The sequence below is a fragment of the Myxocyprinus asiaticus genome, chromosome 24 (genome assembly GCF_019703515.2).
Source record: "Myxocyprinus asiaticus isolate MX2 ecotype Aquarium Trade chromosome 24, UBuf_Myxa_2, whole genome shotgun sequence".
Lineage (NCBI taxonomy): Eukaryota > Metazoa > Chordata > Actinopteri > Cypriniformes > Catostomidae > Myxocyprinus > Myxocyprinus asiaticus.
Window position 1 is genome coordinate 21,110,956 of NC_059367.1, and position 21,323 is coordinate 21,132,278.

Below are 21,323 nucleotides of genomic sequence, written 5' to 3' on the forward strand. Positions count from 1 at the left end.
ATCCTTCTCAGGATGTTTCCAACATTATTTCAGAACCTCCAGCAATAATGCATTCCAGCAATGTATAGTAATAATGTATTATAGAGAGAAACAAAGTACAGGGAGAACTTTGTACAAAACACATACGTCTTTTAATAAAGTATTTGCGCGCACTAGAGGTGCTTTGGGGACCATGCGCGCTCCCGGGTCTGAATATTCAGGTCAGTTCATGAGAGCCAAATAAAGGCAGCTGCTGTGTGCGCGAGATAAAATTAAATCGACAAAGTGCCCCTCTCGCTGTGTCCGCACAAGATAAGAGAGCACACCAAAACTGGGGTACAAACACCGCCACACCCTTGTACTTCACTCTTGGTTTAAAAGCTGATTCTCAGTCAGTCAAAGACTGTAAAAATTCCCTCTTAAATAATTATGTTATATGGGAATAAACTCAATGAATAAACATACAGTCGTATGCGTAGTAACCAGCGCCACCAAGAGCACAACTAAGGTACAGCATCATGCGGAAGTGACGTACAAAGGCACCTACTGTATGTCTACGGAAGGCAAGGAAGGACGTTCTACAGACAAACACGTGTGATGAATGTCGGCTCTACTGAGCAGTTTCAGTCATTAGTAAAAGAGGTCGGAGCGGGGTTCTATCATTTAGATCGGCAAACCACTTGGCTCTTCACAGGAATTGCAACATTTTATGTCATTACGTGCCGTGACAACTGCCGGATTGAAGCACCGAGACGAACAGAACTTACCGGACAGTGTGAACAGGCTGCCTGTCTAAAACTGCATTCCTCCAGTGAGGGTTTGGACTTTTTTCATGCACAATGGCTGACTATTTAATCAGTGGAGAGACGGGCTACGTGCCTGACGACGGTTTAACGGGACAGCAACTCTTTAACTGCGGAGATGGCCTCACCTACAAGTAAATGAGTTTGTGCTGTGTGAAACTTATCTACTATTGTACCTTCCCCATTGCTTTCCAATTTATTAAACATTTTACAGCAGTGCACATCTTTTAGCCCAGCAAACTAACAAGAGTTGGCATTTAAATGTCTGGTTCTCATTTTCTGGTTTAGTATCCTCACAGCATCCAGCATGGTTATATGTGACAGCACGCGGTGACGTGTTACGCAATTCGGGTTCACGTGGGTTTTTACCGCATAAAACAAGGACCACACATACAATATCGACATGTCAATATTATGACGTTTAAATATTTTGCTTTGAGTAATTTAATTATGCCTTGAGGATTCAAAAGGTAAGTTCAGGTTGGAAAGACATCTTGGACTGTCTGATGAAATTCTGCGATAGTTGAGAACTGAGAGCATGTGCTGTAATTTCAATGAATCTGATTATACGAAGTTCAGAGTTGAGTCACCACAGCAAAGTGTTCAGGCTATTCTTAAACCACTGACAACCCAAGCTACTTTTCCAGAACCAAAACTAATCGCTGTCTCCCCTGTCACGCCTCCCAAATGTGCTATAAATAGGATGAGCTTTGTCAAGCAAGATTGTTTGTGTTCCCTGTGATGTGTTCTCAGTTTCTTCTTCCAAACCCTCTGGTGCCGTGTAGCAAATAAAATCCCAGAGGAAAACTAATCTGCGGCAGGTGTGAGCTGAATTTTGCAGTTCCACATGCTGGAGAGTGGTCAGTCTGTTCCAGAACACCCCACCCTTATACACATTGGTAAACACCATGATATGTGGCATAATGTGTCGAAGATAAAGAGGCTCTGTTTGGAACAAAACCAAAGGGAATGTTTATTGGCTTGTGTCAGTCAGTGTAAACGAGATAAGATAGAAAGTGTGAACGTCTTTCTATTTGTGGTGCTGAAAGCGATTTCTGCGCCACTAGCGGCAAGTAATGGAATTGCAACAATAATGACTGTTTTCAAATAGGTTTCCCAAACACTACCCCGTCTTTCATTGTTCCGAGAAACCGGTAGCTCCACCCCAATCTCATGCCATTGGCAGACAGTGAACTTCAGAGGTTTCTGATTGGCTAAAACATGCAGGTACTTGTCAGATTAATTTTTATTTATTTATTTTTTGCTGTCCTAGTGCTGTCACAGATATAAGTTTTATTTCTCAGGGCATAATTTTTTAGTGATATTTGTTAGGGATGGGCATTTCAAGTAATTTTTTGGTCGAGTACTCTAACACAAGGCGTGGGTGATATGACCAAAATCTTATGTCATGATGAGTTTTTACATCACGATAACAATATACATCATATGATATACTTTTTTCTTTGTAAAGTCAATACAAATAGTTTAATATATTAAATAACCATATTGTACTGCATATTTTTGGATAATCCAGTCAGTGAATTAAATACTTCTTATATAATTTTCTCTTTATTTGGAACTTGACAATAGTCAAACTTAAAAAAATAAATAAAAAAATAAAAGGCACTCAGCTTGGTTTTAAATCATTCTTACCATAATGCTAAATTTCACATTATGCCACATTTCAGTCTGATATATTGTTGACCAATATTATTATTATAAACTTTTCTCATGAAATTAAAGATCTTCCCAAAGTAATGCAACAAATAAAATGATGCATAAGAAAAAAAAAATACATAAAAAAGAAATCCAATGAAAATAAACACTTCTTGCAGAAAAATAAATATTAAATTAATAAACAATTCTTGCAAACAAATTTCTGACCGAATTAATGCAGAGTGCATCTTTTGGGTTTTGGAGTGCTTTATTTTAGGAGGTAAAACAAATTGCTTTTATAACGAGTGATTATCGTCATGAGACAAAGTTTGCAGATTGTATTTTTCTGCTATGTTTTGGCTTTTGTGAACCTACACCACAGATGTCGCACCTGTTTAAATACCAAGCTCCTCTTCGTTTTCTTGATGTGTTTGGGAGTCAAAACAAGGTTTTTTCCAGGGTCAGAAATGATTGAGTAGCGTGAGTGATCCTGCTCTGCGCTTTCCTGTAAATATCGGGATGCCTGCCTGACTCACGCGCTCTTGCGTGCTCCAGAGATAGAGCACGCGACATGCACATGAAACACAGATGCGTGTGTCAGATGAGAAGCTTGTTAAGTGCTTATGAAATGCAGAATGCAAGATAAATGTCATTGATTTTGCTTGGGTGGCTAATGGAAATTTTTGAATGCCATAAAAACCCTGTCCATGTGTCTTAAATTCTCTCAGTCTCATGTGAAGCCCTGCCCAAGATAAGCCCATACTGCACACATGGATATCTTCATATCAATATATACATGATACAGCAACATCTCTATTGTTTGACACTTTCTAGCATTGCCACAATATATATCATCATATCGCCCAGCACTATCTATCACAATAAAAAAAAAAGTAATCGATTACTTGAAATTTAGAATAAGTAAAAAAAAAAAAAAAAGAGTAAGACATATGTGAAATAAACAGCCTATTGGGGTTTTCATAAATGACACCCTTATCAGAGTTTCAAAACAATCAACCAAACTTCAACAACCTTTTAACCTGTTTTTCCAATGAGAAATTGAGCAGTGTGCATGAACAACATCCTTATTCAAAAATTAATAAAAATTATATTTACCCTTATACATTTTCCACTTTCACACAGCAGCAGAATACGGTTGTCAGTCCTGTATTTGAGTGCTTAATACAGTTATGTTCACACACAGCTGACTCTCCCCTCATATGTATCAATTCTTTTTCAGTGATTTCCTGATTCTTCCAGGATACATTGACTTCACAGCTGACCAGGTGGTAAGTGAAAGACCCGCCTTTATTTTAGAGGAAGTAATGCTAACACTCCACAACCATTGTAAAGCCATTCTTTTCTCAGCTTGACTGAAACGATGGAAAGTAGACAGCTGGAGTGAAGATATCAAGAAAAGAGGGATGTATGTATGGATGGATGTTGTGGTTTGTGTGTCTTCAGTGGGTTAATTTGATTGGCTATCTCTGTAGGACCTGACATCAGCCTTGACCAAAAAAATCACAATGAAAACTCCACTGGTCTCATCACCCATGGACACAATCACAGAGTCTGGAATGGCCATAGCTATGGCGGTAAGAGAAAAACACAATTGAAAGTGCTCTTACTTTCACACACTTACTGTATAACTGCCGTGTTCATACTTGTGCAAACATCATCTCAACTGAAACTGAACTAATAGTTCATTTGCAAACAAATGCAACATCCTTAAATTTCCTCGTATAACCTTAAATGTACAATTAGTATTTTTTTTTCTAAAGTTTGTGCATGGTCTTGTCATAGTTGACTGGTGGAATTGGCTTTATTCATCATAACTGCACTCCAGAGTTCCAGGCTAATGAAGTTCGCAAGGTCAAGGTGAGTCTTCACATCTTTCCATGGTGTTTGACTCTCATTTTCTTTTTCTGTTTTTCATTGTACAAGTTTTCTTTTCTCCACTTGATCTGATCTGTTTTCCTCTGACCCATCCCACTATAGTTGCAACGTATGTCCCTCTCAAAGAGAAATCCTTACCTGTTATATCTCTCTCTCTATTACAATCTCTCCCTATGTGCCTTCATTTCCAGTATAAAGGCCTAATAGAACTATCCTCCTTTTCCCTTTTTTGCCACTTCCCATCCTCTTACTCCATACCTTGACCCACCCCTACTTAGAGGTACGAACAAGGTTTCATTACGGATCCAGTGGTGATGAGTCCAAATGAGCGGGTAAGGGACGTCTTTCAGGCTAAAGCTCGTCATGGATTCTGTGGTATTCCAATCACAGACAATGGACAGATGGGCGGACGTCTGGTCGGCATCATTTCATCACGAGATATCGACTTCCTGAAAGAGTCGGAGCATGACCTGCCACTCAGTGAGGTGGGTGGGGCTTAGCACTAAGAGGGAGGAGCTTATCTAATTTTACTGAACTCCATTCTGAGCCTGAATTGAATGTCATTCTCTCTCTCTCTCTCTCTCTCTCTCTCTCTCTCTCTCTCAGGTGATGACTAAGAGGGATGATCTTGTTGTAGCTCCAGCAGGAATAACACTGAAAGAGGCCAATGAAATCCTTCAGAGGAGCAAAAAAGGTGTGGTAGACTTACCAACCAAATAAAACACACAAGAACCTTTACAAGAAGGTTAGCTATTCATTAACCCATATAGACTGTTGGATACTTTAAAACTGTACTTTCTGTTAAAACACTCTTGTTTTATCTGTGTGTAGGTAATCTTTCCACATGAAATGATGAATGATTAGTGCTACATTCTCACACTCAGTATTTACTGTGTGTAGGCAAGCTTCCTATTGTAAATGAGGAGGGCTGTTTGGTGGCCATCATCGCCCGGACAGATCTAAAGAAGAACAGAGATTTCCCACTGGCCTCAAAAGACTCCCGGAAACAGCTACTTTGTGGTGCTGCCATCGGAACACACACTGATGACAAATACAGACTGGATCTGCTGGTGCAGGCTGGTGTGGACGTGGTCGTCTTGGTGAGAGTGTTTGTCATGAAGTGATGTATGGTTATTCTTTCCAGTGAAACAATGAATTAATCTTGTTATGCGTCTCTTTTAAATACTTAATTCTGATTTCAGTGATGAAATATTTCTGAATAATTACCGTTGTCCATGTTAACACTAAATAACCGACTACTCACAACATTGTTTCTCCGCAGTCTGTAGCTAATTAAATAATTTTATCTCAAAGCTATAAAAATTATTTAAACTCAAATCAATTTCTTGTCTGTGTGTTTAAGTGTTGTGTATTAAGCAGGATAATGAAAAGTCAGCTGTTCATTATCACAAAAGAAAGCCCTTTAGCCTGTTATATTTTGCAATAATGACCAACTGACTGTACATTGTCCCTTATTTCATGCCCTGTTTGACTAGATTTTGCCCTGTTTGTCTTTCTACTTTCTCTAAACATTTTAGGACTCTTCCCAAGGAAATTCGATCTTTCAGATTAATATGATTAAGTACATAAAGGAGAAATATCCCAGTCTACAGGTCATTGGCGGCAACGGTTAGTTTTAAACACTCACACAAACTCTCACAACCTCACACCTACAAACAATTAACATGCTGGGTTATCTCTCTGTCACAGTGGTGACTGCGGCTCAGGCGAAGAATTTGATTGATGCAGGAGCGGACGCCCTGAGAGTGGGAATGGGAAGCGGCTCCATTTGCATCACGCAAGAAGGTCAGTCCACCAATCCCATGTCTGGCTGCCTGTCCCACAGCCTATCATAGGCTGTATTTCCATATCCAATACCTCCAAAGGCAAACGCATAACATCTAGTGAATCCCCTGGTCCTCTTTTACATGGTTATAGCAGAGAAAAGGGTCTGTCGTTCGGTTGTTTTGTTCTGTAACGCCACTGTGCAGATTGATTGGTGTACAGTCTGCACTCATCCTTTCCTAGCACTTGTGGAGATAAATGTTATTTTTTTGTGGTGTAAGAAATATTTTTCATGGTTTTGTGTAAAGGTGAAGTGTGTGATTTCTGTGCCACTATCATCACCAAATGGATATGCAAAAATATTGATATTTTGAAATATGTTTCTCAAACACTCCCCCAATTTGCCTTTGGTTGGACAGATAGATGGTCCCGCCCAGGGGTTAAATTAGGATTTTTGAGGGAGGAGAACTCTAAAATTTCCTACCTGCAGGAAATAGAATGAAGTGCCGAACAAACTGCCAACATTTTTTCTTTTTCTTTTTTGAATCAGAGGTTTCGGAATGCCATTCCGGACTGTTCTGAGCTTGTTGGGACGCTCAAAGAAAAAGAGCAATGTTTAGAAAGTCCCACAGTGTTTAAACTTGGAATCTAAAAAGTTACACGCATCACCTTTAAGAATATGTGTGTGTGTGCATCATGCTATTTGTGTAGTTCTCCTGTAATATGTCTTTTTCACACCGTCTACACCTGGTATTAAGATGTGTCTCGGCTGATCCGATCACATGTGGTCAGGCAGAACACTTAGCTGTTTTCACCTAGTCGCTTAAATGCGTCTCCTGTGACCACTTGTGTTCAGACTTGGAGGGGAGGGTCTTTGATATCATGATGACATACATCAGTCATTATATATGTTACTATGTCACTGCATGATATTAAAATGCAACTAAGTCAGAAAAGACAAAGCGCAGAAAAATTGGCACGCTGTTTCTCCCAGATGGAGCTAAAATTTTATCCAAGCACAAATTAAACATTTTGAGCAGAATTATCTGTTATTTTTGTGGATTTCCTGTATTAACCTGAGCTTCAGATGTTTGTGCTTCTCATCTGTCTCGCTGCATTTTGATATCAGACACGCAGAAGAAGATCCCTGAAGTTCTCGTGCTTGTGTATGTATCTGTTTTGTTTTTATTTCCTTTTAAGTCGCTTGTATACCGCAAATCTTAAACCCTTATTTTAGCGCAACAGTTGATTTACAGGTGAGGGTTGGTGCTTTCACTGCTGTCCAGGGCTCATTCAGGACAGATAAGGTTAGACCTCAAATGCGAAGTGGTCACATGCATTTTTGACCACATTCATATGTGGTTTTGACGACAAAACCATTCATATGTGGTTTTGATGACAAAACCATTTAGACCTGTATTTAGGGCTGACCACATGTGATCCAATCACCCGAAATGCATCTTAATGCCAGGTGTAAACGGGGTCATTTTCTGTCCCTCTGAATGATGGGGGTATAGAATTGAAGGCATTTCTTGCTCTTTTTTTTTCCTCTCCTTTGCTCTATTTTCACTTGTTTTCCTTTCATTTCCCCCTTTTTTTTTCTTCCTTGTCAAGTCATTTGAGTCAGTCCCCTCTTTCATCGTCTGCTCTCTTTCTCAGTTCTCTGTATCTCCCTTTCTATAATTATCTCTCTCTAGCACCTCTCAGTGTTCCTCCTGGTTTAAAGCTCCACAGCCCCAAAACCTTAACTACTGTTACGGGATATTCCAGTAAGTCCCTCCCCCTGATCCCCATAAAGAGTCCCGTTGGTTCACTTTCTCACTCTGCCTGCCTTTTGCACAGCCTGCTGCATTGATTGGATATTGGCTCTGCATCATTAGAAGTAGTTGCTGGTTTTTGGGGTTTTGGATGCTTGTCATTGTCTGACTAACCTGTCAGTAATGGCTTTTGGCACTTCCTTTCATCCAAGTCTGTTACCTGGAAACCCTCACTAACATAAGTGCACTAGCTTATACAGTGGCCCCCTTAAAGTATAGTTCTCCTCTCCTCTTCCTATCATTTCCTGTCTCCTGCAAACTGCAAAACTTCACAAAAACCGGGGCGACTAAATGAAAGAGGGAAAGGAATATTAACAGAGACACACTTTTAACATTGGGATTGCCTTATAGAATTCAGGAAAAACCTGGAAGATCTTAAAAAGTTGCATTTGTATAGTTTTTACTTTAATAATTAGAATGGATAACTGCTAAGTAATAGCTAATTTTTTTAAGGTTTTGTGAGTAGGGTGTGTGTGTGTGAGAAACCTGAGCTGGTTTTCTCTTTTGTGGCGCTATAGAAACCAAGCTTATTATTGGGGATAGTCACTTAAAAGGTTGGGCCCTAGCCGGAGTTATGGTTGGTAGACAAATAAACCTTAGGGGGTGGAAGATGGCTGGGGCACCCTAGTTTTGGGAGTGGTGCGGGGAGATGGAGGGGGTGGCAGCATTTATAATGTATGTAATTGATTCCGTATTTTATGTTGTGTTTGTCTGTCTTGTTGATGGAATCAATAAAAACTGTTAATAACAAAAGAAACCAAGCTTATGCTGTTTAATCCAAATGTAATCCATTCTCAGCAGCGTTCATTGATTGTCACTGACTGAAGTCACATGACTGCATGAGTAAAGAATACACTGATAATCATTCATGTGTGCACATGTAAAATGAGGCTGTTTTAAGTTCTATGTCACATAGAACTTAAAGAAAAAAAGAAAAAAAAAGTGTCAATCTGAATTTTATTTATTTTCTTCATGATTTGTAATGACATTTTAAATGTTTCGTCATCATAAAGATTGACACCAAAATCTACAATGGTCCAAACCATTGAACAGACTGTATTTCTATCCCTCGCAGCCTCGTTTTCAATGCCATTGCAAACAATTACACACTTGGAAATGTTTCTAGATTATAAAAGAGTAAAAAAGCCAGATACTAAATTTGTTGTCATGGTAATTTGAAAGTGAGCAACATTTGTAATCAATTCTCTCTCTGTCTCTTCACACAGTCCTGGCATGCGGGAGGCCTCAGGCTACAGCCGTGTATAAGGTATCTGAATATGCTCGGCGGTTTGGAGTGCCTGTGATTGCTGATGGGGGAATTCAGACAGTTGGACACATTGCTAAAGCTCTTGCGTTGGGGGCATCTACAGGTGAGACACATACAGTGCATCTGGAAAGTATTCACAGCGCTTCACTTTTTCCATGGCAGAAGGCTGTGAATGCTTATGTATATGTGTGGTTTTTTTTTTGTTTTTTTTTTATAAATTTGCAAAGATTTCAAACAAACTTCTTTCAGGTTGTCATTATGGGTTATTGTTTATAGAATTTTGGGGAAAATAATTAATTTAATCCATTTTGGAATAAGGCTGTAACATAACAAAATGTGGAAAAAGTGAAGCGCTGTGAATACTTTCCGGATGCACGTATGTGCGTATGTGTAGTTGATACGTAACATGTCTATGGACTTTTTTTTTTTTTTTTTATCAACATCAAGATTTTAGGTTAAAATGTATGTGAATGTATAAAGGACAGTGTATTTTAGCTGCTTTTTGACTTGTCACCCTTTCACTTTCAACATTTTTAATCAGCTTTAGTTTTTAGTTTAAACAGGTACATTTTAAATGTTCCTACAGTGTGAAAAATTAATTTTTAAAAGTAGAAATACACCATCTAGTCTCACAGTTCATAAGAGGTCATGTAAACTGTATGCATAGTAATTATAAACAATTAACAAAATGCTAAGATTGTTTTAAAAGATTTAGAATGGGAATAGCATGTCACACTGCAGGACATGTCAACTCCCCAAAGTATTTCATATCAACCACCCATATACAGTAGATCACAATTTGTTCTTCAAAACAATTGTTTCATATAATCATGCATTTTTTATTTATTGTATAATTGGAAAGTAATATTACATCAGTATTTATAATAAAATATTTTAATAACTATTAGAATAATACTATAGGATTTAAGTTAAATTCTCTTACGCTTTTGGTCTCTTTCTCTCAGTAATGATGGGGTCATTGCTAGCTGCCACCTCTGAAACTCCTGGTGAATATTTCTTCTCTGATGGGATCCGTCTGAAGAAGTTCAGAGGAATGGGTTCACTGGATGCCATGGACAAGAACCTGGGCTCACAAAACAGATACTTCAGGTATTACATACATTTACTCTTTCCCACATACAATACTGTACACTAATTGCTGTTAAGTCCCGCTGCAGTTTTGCCACTAATTACAAGTTCAACTCTCGTTGAAAATTTTCTGAGCAGCTTTCAAGCACCTCGTGTCGGGTCTCTCCTCAGGACTGCCACTGAAAGTTACATGAGCAAATTTTAGCTTGCAGCGCTTTTGTCTAGGTTCAAATGCGCTCAAACCATTAATAAAGCCGCAAGTCATTGCGTTGCCACTACTGAAATATAGTGATTTCATTGTGGGAAACTTAAGCCCTATTCGTACAGGACTAGTTTCCTGGAAATATGTCTGTAAAGTAATTATTGCTTGGGGCATCTGTAATGTTCACCGTTAATTCACATAAGACAAGCAATGTCTGTATTTATTCCAGAGATGAGTGTGTCTACTGCATTTACACACTACCGTCACACATATCTGACCATCAGAAAATGTATTTAGCTGTGCTGATTAATTATGCAGGTAATATTAAACATGAGCATATACTGTATCTGGAATTATTAAAGAAATGAATTGGAATATCTGGCTAAATACAACAAAACTGGTGACATTACAATGCCTGCAATCTTGTATTACACTCAGTTATGTTTTAATTTTTCAACACACAAACCTCTACACCATTGCCCCCATTCACTCAGCTCAAATCACACTATGACATGCTTGTTTACCTTCTAATTTTCCTTAAAAAACAAAACAAAAAACTTCTAGTTTCTTTTTTACATGGGTAAATAAACATTCTACTGTAATCTTTGCAATCCGTAATGACTGTAAACTGTAATCTTTACCGGTACTGGAAGGTGCAATCTGCAAAATTACATTACCTTACGTCCCCATATAAAAATAATCCCATCGGAAAAGGGCTTTAGCCGTTATTCTCTATAAGATAAGAGTGCTATTTAACTAATATAATTTACTTGAGGACTTGGCGCACACAAAACATTTAAGTTGAAGTCATCTAGTGGATATTGCTTATCTCTTTTCTTTATTTGCATGTGAGACCTTGAGGAAACTGAATGTAGTCTGATGATGTTACTTTAATGTTTTAATATTAGCGTTAGTTTACTGATTCAGGGTTCCCACGGTCATGGAAAATCTGGAAATTTCAGGGAATTTTAAAATTGTGTTTTCCAGGCCTGGAAAAGTCATGCAACTTAATAAAATCTTAAAATAAAAAACTTGGAATTTTTTTGGTGAAATATGGAATACTTTCATTGTTGTGCTTAGCTCTAAAATATTTTATCAGTACATTGCACTTTTTGTTTTCCAAGTAGCCTGTATGTAGACTGCCGGCCAAAAGTTTGGAATAATGTACAGATTTTGCTGTTTCGGAAGGAAATTGGTACTTTAATTCACCAAAGTGGCATTCAACTGATCACAAAGTATAGTCAGGACATTACTGATGTAAAAAAACAGCACCATCACTATTTGAAAAAAGTCATTTTTGATTAAATCTAGACAGACCCCATTTCCAGCAGTCATCGCTCCAAAACCTTATCCTTGAGTAATCATGCTAAATTGCTCATTTGGTACTAGAAAATCACTTACCATTATATCAAACACAGTTGAAAGATATTTGGTTCCTTAAATGAAGCTTAACATTGTCTTTGTGTTTGTTTTTGAGTTGCCACAGTATGCAATAGACTGGCATGACTTAAGGTCAATATTGGGTCAAAAATGGCAAAAAAGAAACAGCTTTCTCTAGAAACTTGCCAGTCAATCATTGTTTTGAGGAATGAAGGCTATATAATGCTTGAAATTGCCAAAAAACTGAACATTTCATACAAAGGTGTACACTACAGTCTTCAAAGACAAAGGACAACTGGCTCTAACAAGAACAGAAAGAGATGTGGAAGGCCAGATGTACAACTAAACAAGAGGATAAGTACATCAGAGTCTCTAGTTTGAGAAATAGATGCCTCCCATATCCTCAGCTGACAGCTTCATTGAATTCTACCCGCTCAACACCAGTTTCATGTACAACAGTAAAGAGAAGACTCAGGGGTGCAGGCCTTGTGGGAAGAAATGCAAAGAAAAAGCCACTTTTGAAACAGAAAAACAAAAAGAAAAGGTTAGAGTGGGCAAAGAAACACAGACACTGGACAACAGATAATTGGAAAAGAGTGTTATGGATCTTAACCCCATTGAGCTTTTGTGGGATCAGCTAGACTGTAAGGTGCGTGAGAAGTGCCCAACAAGACAGCCACAACTATGGCAAGTGCTACAGGAAGCGTGGTGTGAAATGTCACCTGAGTATCTGGACAAACTGACAGCTAGAATGCCAAGAATCTGCAAAGCTGTCATTGTTGATCATGGAGGATTTTTTGATGAGAACTCTTTGAAGTAGTTTAAGTAAATTGTAATAGTAATTTTTCATGTTATTAATGTCCTGACTATACATTGTGATCAGTTGAATGCCATTTTGGTGAATAAAAGTACCATTTTCTTTCCGTAAGAGCAAAATCTGTACATTATTCCAAACTTTTGGTCACCATATACTGTATTTAATGTATTTTCTGTCAAGTTAGTTTTGGTGCAATAAACAATTAATAGTTTGTCTATATCTTGCCTAAGACACATTAGGGGAAGTATATAAAGAATCCTATAAATGCATTTGAAAAAAATACAGAATCGAATCTTTAATCGAATCGTATATTGAATTGTATTGAATTGAATAGTATTTCGATGTGTATCGAATCTTTCTGAATTTGCAAAAAATAGCTTTGAATCAAATCAAAAACCTGTGAATTGTGGACTCTTTCAACCCAAAGATTCACACCCCTAACCACAATGTACTGATAAAGCAGTAAAGAAATTCATTTTCATTACAGAACATCTAGGACCAAGATGTAAGTTTAAATCATGTTCACTCTATCGCCCCCCCTTTTCCCTCTCTTCCTGTCTCTCTTTTTCCTCCCTCGCTCTCTCTCTCTTCCAGTGAAAGTGATAAGATTAAAGTAGCTCAGGGAGTTTCAGGGGCAGTTCAGGATAAAGGCTCCATCCATAAGTTTGTTCCATATCTCCTTGCTGGAATACAGCATTCTTGCCAAGACATCGGTGCAAAGAGCCTCACACAGTTGAGGTACACGCAAACATGCTATTTACTCACATACCTGCAATTGTGCGCATTTAAAAGTGGTTTTCTGCGCTGCTCGTGGCACCAAATGGCACTGGAAAAAAAAGTCAACATATTTGGAAACTATCATATTTGTGCAGTTCTGTTTGGTGCCACTAGTGGCGCAGAAATTACACACTGCACATTTAACCCAATAATGCATTGTCGAAACAAACCCAAATACACTTAAATGTTTTTCAAATAACAGGAATCATGAGACAATTTGTAATTTCTCTTTCTTGTTCCATCACCATCTCGCTCTCAGGGCAATGATGTATTCTGGTGAATTGAGGTTTGAAAAGAGAACCATGTCAGCTCAGATGGAAGGTGGAGTGCACAGTCTACACAGGTAGTTAAACTTGCATACACCCTCATACACTCAGTGTCAAGATAATGTACACTTCCGGTCAAAAGTTTAGTGTCACTTACTCATTCTTTATTATTATTTATTCTTCACATTTTAGAATAATAGTAAAGTCATCAAAACTATGGAATAACATAAATGGAACTATGGGAATTATGTTGTGACTAAAAAAAAATCTAAATAAATCAAAACTGTGTTTTATTTTAGCATCTTCAAAGTAGTCACACTTTGCCTAGAATTAGCAGAAATGTACTCTTTTCTCAACCAACTTCTTGATGTATCACCCTGGGATGCTTTTTAAACAGTATTGAAGGAGTTCCCATTTATGCTGGGCGCTTATTGGCTGCTTTTCTTTATTATTCGGCCCAAGTCATACATTTCAAAAACTTTTTTATTATATATATAACATTTTAATTTTGTAACTAATTTTATAAACTAATTTCAAACATTTCAGTCAAGTGACCCCAAACTTTTTAACGGCAGTGTATATTTAAATTTTAAAGGGGTAGTTCATCCAACAATGAAAATTCTCACCCTCATGTATTTCCAAACCTGTATGACTTTCTAACGATATAATAATAATAATACATTTAATTTATATAGTGCTTTTCCCGAGCTCAAAGCATTTTACATGCAGCAACAAACATAAATACATCAAAACAAAACACAAAAACAATAGTCCACACAAACCACTAAAACAACACAGTCCAGGGGGCCTGGGTAGGTCAGTGGTAAAATACGCTGGCTGCCACCCCTGGAGTTCGCTAGCTCGCTAGTTCGAATCCCAGGGCGTGCTGAGTGACTCCAGCCAAGTCTCCTAAGCAACCAAATTGGCCCGGTTTCTAGGGAGGGTAGAGTCACATGGGGTAAACTCCTCGTGGTCGCTATAATGTGGGGTGTTCTCGGTGGGGCGCGTGAATGCCTCCACATGCTATGTCTTCGTGGTAACGGTTGACTGTCTCAGAGGTGGTGGCAACTGGGATTCGTCCTCCGCCACCCGGACTGAGGCGAATCACTATGCGACCACGAGGACTTAAAAACACATTCCAAATTGGGAGAAAAAAGGGGAGAAAAACAATGCAGTCCACAAAAGCACAACATAACAATCCAGGAGTAAAATGTGTAGTCCAAAGTGAAAATGTGGATGTGTACAAGTCCGATCCAACAGGGAACAAGAGGGGGAAAACAATTACATGACCAGAGTTGTCCCTCGTGGAGTGGATGGCACCAAGCAGCCCACGCTTGATTGTACAAGTCCGATCCAACAGGGAACAAGAGGGGGAAAACAATTACATGACCAGAGTTGTCCCTCGTGGAGTGGATGGCACCAAGCAGCCCACGCTGACCACAGAGCCAAGACGAGTACAAACTTCAGGACACCAAATGGCCAACGTAAACAAACAATGACGACAGGCACCATGACGCAAAATCCCTCCGTCACAAAGCACAGCAAAATCCCTCCGTCACAAAGCATAACTCTGGCAAATGGCACCAGGTAGGCAGGCCGGTGGAATCAGGTAGACCGGGTGTAGGTGCAGAGCAGCCCGCCTCCACACACCAGCGGGAACCACGAAAACTGGCGAAAGTCCGTTGGAATGAAATCCAAAAATTTCCATTTTGAGTGTGTGAAACAAAAGGGAAAAAAGTGCATTTAATCAAATACAACAAGACGGAACAAAACTAAAGACCAAAACGCGCACAGCGTACTCACACCGGAAACACGACGTTCTGATATGTGTCAGAATGTAAGGGGATGACAGCCTCAGTCACATGTCCTTTTATGTTTCATGAAAAAAAGTCATACCCTAAAGTTTTTAAAGTTAAAAACTTTATTTTAATTGTTTCTTCCCCTTTTGTGTTCTTTCAGCTATGAGAAGCGCCTGTTTTAACGAAGAAACTACAGATGCTAGTACATGCACTCCTGTTAATCTACTTCTACACATTTTTTCTAACATACTGACACCCAAACACAATTGAGAACCACAGCTGCTTCTTTCTCTTGTCTTCCCAGCCGCCTTTCCTCTTAGTGAGGAGAGAAACCATGTGTTAATGTCTGTATGCGTATGCCTGTGTGTGAATTTGTGTGGTTGTGGGGAGCATGTGCTGTCTATTAAATGTGTCAGATGCCTTACATTGTAAAAAAGAGAAAAAAGTAGTTTTTTGACAACTTGGAAAGTATTAACATATATCCTTTTTTGTTTTTTGTTTTTTTTTGTTTTTTGGGACACTGATATTTGTTGGACTCTGTTAAATAAAATGCCAATTATACATGTACATGCATACTTTTAAGCTATAATAATCAATCAATGCTTTCAGTTCCTAAATAAAACTGGTTGACTGAGTGTAGTTCATGATCTGTGCGAAACAGGAAGTAATGTATTTTGATGGGATTTCTGTTCAATGTATTATAAAAAGAGAACTGTCAGTTCAGGTTTGGTGTGTGCATGTGAGTGCTTTCATAAAACGATTACTTGCATATGTTTTTATATATATATATATATATATATATATATATATATATATATATATACACACACACACATAGATATAGATATATATATAGATATAGATATATATATACAATAAATTGATTTTAAAAACCTGAATCTGTGGATAGGTGGCTGTTTGTTGAAGAGACACTGGTACGCTATTCCTCATTTTGCAAGTGCATCTCAAGGGAACCAGCCTTCACCTCCAAAACTACCGGACTTTCCAAACAAGCATTAACACATGCTCACTAATGGGCTTGCACCTGGACAGGTTGGGCTGAGAGCTCCAGTGGCTCCTGATCAATGTAATGTGATATTGACCTGTTAGTGAGCTCAGCCCAGCTGGTTCCAGATCTCTTAATGCTTGTATACGCCACAAAAAAAAAAAAAAAAAAAAAATTAGCTGACAGGTGTATTAATGTGGGAAACCGTATTGTATTTCCTGTACACTCAAAAAAACAGCTCTTTGGCTGAACTTGATTCAATCGTGGACAGTAGTTCCACATGTTTAAAATTAGTTTTCTTACTTCATATTACTAATTACTACATAATCTCAACACAAACACTTTGTGTAGAAAGAACCTAGTTGAATTGGGTAAACACAACAAAATTAGACATGTCAATGTAACTCAAATCTTTTATTTCTTTATGTACTAAATAGTGAAAGTGAATTTTAGCATGCTAAATACATGCTGGTTGGAAGCACTACAGAGGGTAGTACAGTAACTTTGCTATGATTAGCACAGTATATGCTCAACGAAGCAAGTAATCAATTTCCAGTGTGACATTTACCTGTCCTCTTCGTTAGCTCAAACTCCACTCTTCACCATAATGGTAACGACCAAAACTCCAACATAACAGAAACTCTTCTAAATCGCAACATAAAACATTAAACACTAAAAACGACCCCCTTTATATTCATCTTGCACAAAAACGCATAAAATAACACTCACTTTTAACATTTACTCTCCCTGTTGAGTCCCATGCAAAGCATGCTGGGAAATAGAAATACCTTGCCCAGTTTCATCAATGCTACAATAACACCACAAAAATGTAGTCCCAACTCAAATGGCTTAAGTTAACTTCCATTTTACAAATTTAAATGGATAGAATGCAATATAATCAAGTTGTGACAAAATGTTCTAAAATTGTGTTGCTTTAATAAAGTAAACTGAACAAGCAGCAAACATATTTTTTAAGTGTATTTTGCTGTTGTCAAGTGTTTTCTGAGGAAATAAAAGATTCAAGTAAAAAATTAAAATCTGAGAATATACTTAAAAATACTTAATATTTGAATTTCATTATCAAACTTTTTTTTTTTTTTTTTTTTTTGTTGTTGCTTGAAACGTGTATTTGTGCTATTTATTGATTTATTTTTAAATAAATGACTGATTTGATATTTTGTTATATAATGCCAAGAGGTAATTTCTACAACTTGGGGCCTTTTCAGCTTTGAAACTTGAAAAAGTAAACACTTTTATACAGTAGATATCATTAAGTTTCATCATTAAAGGCTAAAGGTCAAGCAGGGCCACGTTTCAAGTTTTATTGGTCACATACATAACCATACACAGTACGACATGTAGTGAAATTCTTGGTATGACTTTTCTCCCCACAGTTTACGATATATATATATATATATGAGTAGAAATAGAAGTAAAAAAACTATTAAAAAACAATTTACAACACAATAAAATACACAATAAAATTGGAGAAAGAAGAAATATATACTGTATGTACAAAGTATGAAATAGTGCATAGTGACATATGTACATTGTGCAAGGTAAAGTGCAATTGTGCAGTAATGTTGACCTGCAACAGGCTGATGTTATAGAGGTGATGTTGTAGATGTATAATAATGATAATATATAATATGATAATGCATTTTCATTTTCAGGGTCAGGGTGAACATTCAGTAAAATTAAGTAAACAAAAATTTGACTTTACTAATTTTATGTAAAATTAGCCACTACATGGTCTGTGAATGAAATCTAGCTAACGTATTTGTAAACATAATCATTTTATTTCTGTTAATATAAATATATTGTATTTTTACATTTACATTAATTTTCCATATATCTTCCCATAACAGAGTGGACATGTAATGTTTGACCACATAAACTGGCTGCCAAAAGTTTGGAATAATGTACAGATTTTGCTCTTATGGAAAGAAATTGGTACTTCTATTCACCAAAGTGGCATTCAACTGATCACAATGTATAATCAGGACATTAATAACATGAAAAATTACTATTACAATGTACTTAAACTACTTCAAAGAGTTCTCATAAAAAAATCCTCCACGTGCAGCAATGACAGCTTTGCAGATCCTTGGCATTCTAGCTGTCAGTTTGTCCAGATATTTAGGTGACATTTCACCCCACGCTTCCTGTAGCACTTGCCATAGATGTGGCTGTCTTGTCGGGCACTTCTCACGCACCTTACAGTCTAGCTGATCCCACAAATGCTCAATGGGGTTAAGATCCATAACACTCTTTTCCAATTATCTGTTGTCCAATGTCTGTGTTTCTTTGCCCACTCTAACCTTTTCTTTTTGTTTTTCTGTTTCAAAAGTGGCTTTTTCTTTGCATTTCTTCCCATAAGGCCTGCACCCCTGAGTCTTCTCTTTACTGTTGTACATGAAACTGGTGTTGAGTGGGTAGAATTCAATGAAGCTGTCAGCTGAGGATATGCGAGGCGTCTATTTCTCAAACTAGAGACTCTGATGTACTTATCCTCTTGTTTAGTTGTACATCTGGCCTTCCACATCTCTTTCTGTTCTTGTTAGAGCCAGTTGTCCTTTGTCTTTGAAGATTGTAGTGTACACCTTTGTATGAAATCTTCCGTTTTTTTGGAAACATGCCAGTCTATTGCATACTGTGGCAACTCAAAAACAAACACAGACAATGTTAAGCTTCATTTAATGAACCAAATATCTTTCAACAGTGTTTGATATAATGGTAAGTGATTTTCAAGTACCAAATTAGCAATTTAGCATGATTACTCAAGGATAAGGTTTTGGAGTGATGGCTGCTGGAAATGGGGTCTGTCTAGATTTGATCAAAAATGACTTTTTTCAAATAGTGATGGTGCTGTTTTTTTACATCAGTAATGTCCTGACTATACTTTGTGATCAGCTGAATGCCACTTTGGTGATTTAAAGTACCAATTTCCTTCCAAAACAGCAAAATCTGTACATTATTCCAAACTTTTGGCCGCCAGTGTATAACTAACATGAAGAAAATAAAGGAAAACATAAATTTAACAAAATAATTATGCACTTCAGATGACTCCAGCATGATTTTGTTAAATAGCTGATGTTTAAAATGTGTTTTAAAATGACATGTTTACCACAAATCAGCATGTTAGTTAGAAAATGTAATATTAAACATTTAATTGTGTGGAGAGTAAAAAATAGAAGTCCAATGATTTAGCTCTTACTTTTGTTAAATATGTTTGACATGCAGCTCAGGAAACATAAGGAAATGACACTAGTGCAATAAATTAAGGTTTTTAATTATTTAAAATTGAACTTTTAGGTAAACAGCAGTGTTTAACATTATAAATGGTACTTATTCTTTTAAACAAACCTATTAAAATTGTAATCGCTTGATATTAAGCATTATAAATACCATAACTTGTACTGGGGACTTTAATACACCTTTGTGTAAAGCACTCACCCCTATTGTGAATTGTGTCATTTTTTAACATGCATCAGTTAACTGAGTGCAATAACAAAGATATGTATTAAAAGAAAGAAAACGATCACAGGAGGAATTATGAGATGGAAAAGACATTAGAGGGGGGTTGTGGGCTTCCCAGTGAAGAAGTGAAAGTGAAAATGTTGCTCAGATTTCTGAGGAGGAAGTCAGGAGGCATAAATACGCAAACGCTCTTTGACACAAACTCACAGAAGCCAGGGAGCCGAGAGAGAAAGAGAGAGCGTGTAAGTAAGAGATGAAACAATGACAGGAGCAGGTAAAGTAGAATTATTCATGCAGAATCTGTTTCATCTCCTTCACTGTTTTTTGTGAATTTATCTCAGTGACTTCAACTACTTTCATCTGTCATTTTAAAGGTGTCCTCTTTTGTTGTGTATCACAGTGTTACAAGGGTTTTCTTTCACCTTTCATTCTCTTTCTCTCTTTGCCTTCTTCCATTTGTTCTGTTTCTTTTATTTGCTAAATTGTTTTCTCTTGCACGATGATTTCACTAAAATTGAAAAAAAGATAATAATCCAAATGTTGATTAATTACAGACTTTTTCTCTCTTATTCTGTCCATCTTTTCTTCACTAATTTAACTGGGTCTCTGAACTATGAGGACATTTTTAAATTTAAGTCGAGAATGAATATCTCTATAAGCTGAAATATATCTGTAATCTGGTATCAAGGTTATTTCTAAAAATGAAGCTACATACTTCTGGCTAGTTCCTCCTTTCATCTGCCTTAACCCCCCTTCTCTTTCTCTTTCTCTCTCCCTGTGTCTGCCCACTCTTTTCTGATAGGGAACAGGTTTTTCAAGTCACAAGTCTACAGATGAAGCAAGATAAATAAACAAGTTTTACTCTTTTGTAGAGACACCAAACTTGTTTGAGTAACAAGCTGTTTGAAAGATAGATTTTCTCTTTATGATTATTTGTCTCATGTCTTACACATATTTGATAAGGGTATGATAATGGTACACATGAGAAATGTAAAAATGACATAGTTGTAAATCCCAGATGGAATATGGTTGGATGCCAAATATTGTTAGATATATTTATTCCTGCAGTGTCGGTGTAAAATGGTCACAGCAGTCTGGATGGTAACGGAACCCATAATGCAGCTGTTTGATTGATTGACAGCTGGCTATGGATTCTGTGTCCCTCCTTTCTTGCAGTAGAAGCTTGAAGATGAAATCGATCACATATGATATTAGATTACTTGTGCATTGTTCCTAAAATATCTCTGAATATAAATGAATATGTAAGGAATATGTCATTAATAAATGCTTAAATTATGTATTTG

General features: G+C 37.3%; 1 protein-coding gene across 5 annotated transcripts; it reads left to right on the plus strand.

Moving 5' to 3' along the window:
* Positions 1-421: 421 nt before the first annotated feature.
* On the plus strand, positions 422-16,168 carry LOC127414496 (inosine-5'-monophosphate dehydrogenase 2-like). Of its 5 annotated transcripts, XM_051652555.1 has the most exons (15): positions 422-916; positions 3,679-3,727; positions 3,932-4,033; positions 4,242-4,316; positions 4,613-4,819; positions 4,941-5,028; positions 5,235-5,434; positions 5,873-5,963; positions 6,045-6,140; positions 7,817-7,888; positions 9,163-9,306; positions 10,169-10,313; positions 13,286-13,429; positions 13,728-13,811; positions 15,694-16,168. In XM_051652555.1, the coding sequence occupies exons 1-15, from the start codon at positions 819-821 to the stop codon at positions 15,713-15,715; spliced, it is 1,617 nt and encodes a 538-aa protein (XP_051508515.1). In that variant the 5' UTR covers positions 422-818; the 3' UTR covers positions 15,716-16,168. The 5 variants fall into 5 exon arrangements, with proteins under 5 accessions (XP_051508515.1, XP_051508510.1, XP_051508513.1 ...); XM_051652550.1 differs by lacking the exon at positions 7,817-7,888 and having other exon boundaries at positions 438-916; XM_051652553.1 differs by lacking the exon at positions 7,817-7,888 and having other exon boundaries at positions 817-916; positions 3,807-4,033.
* Positions 16,169-21,323: the final 5,155 nt, after the last annotated feature.

Coding starts and splice junctions, on each gene's coding strand:
- LOC127414496 (XM_051652555.1), top strand. CDS start 819: ATGGCTGACTATTTAATCAGTGGAGAGACGGGCTACGTGCCTGACGAC. Junction 4,820..4,940: donor ATGACCTGCCACTCAGTGAG/GTGGGTGGGGCT, acceptor TCTCTCTCTCAG/GTGATGACTAAGAGGGATGA. Junction 10,314..13,285: donor TCACAAAACAGATACTTCAG/GTATTACATACA, acceptor TCTCTCTTCCAG/TGAAAGTGATAAGATTAAAG.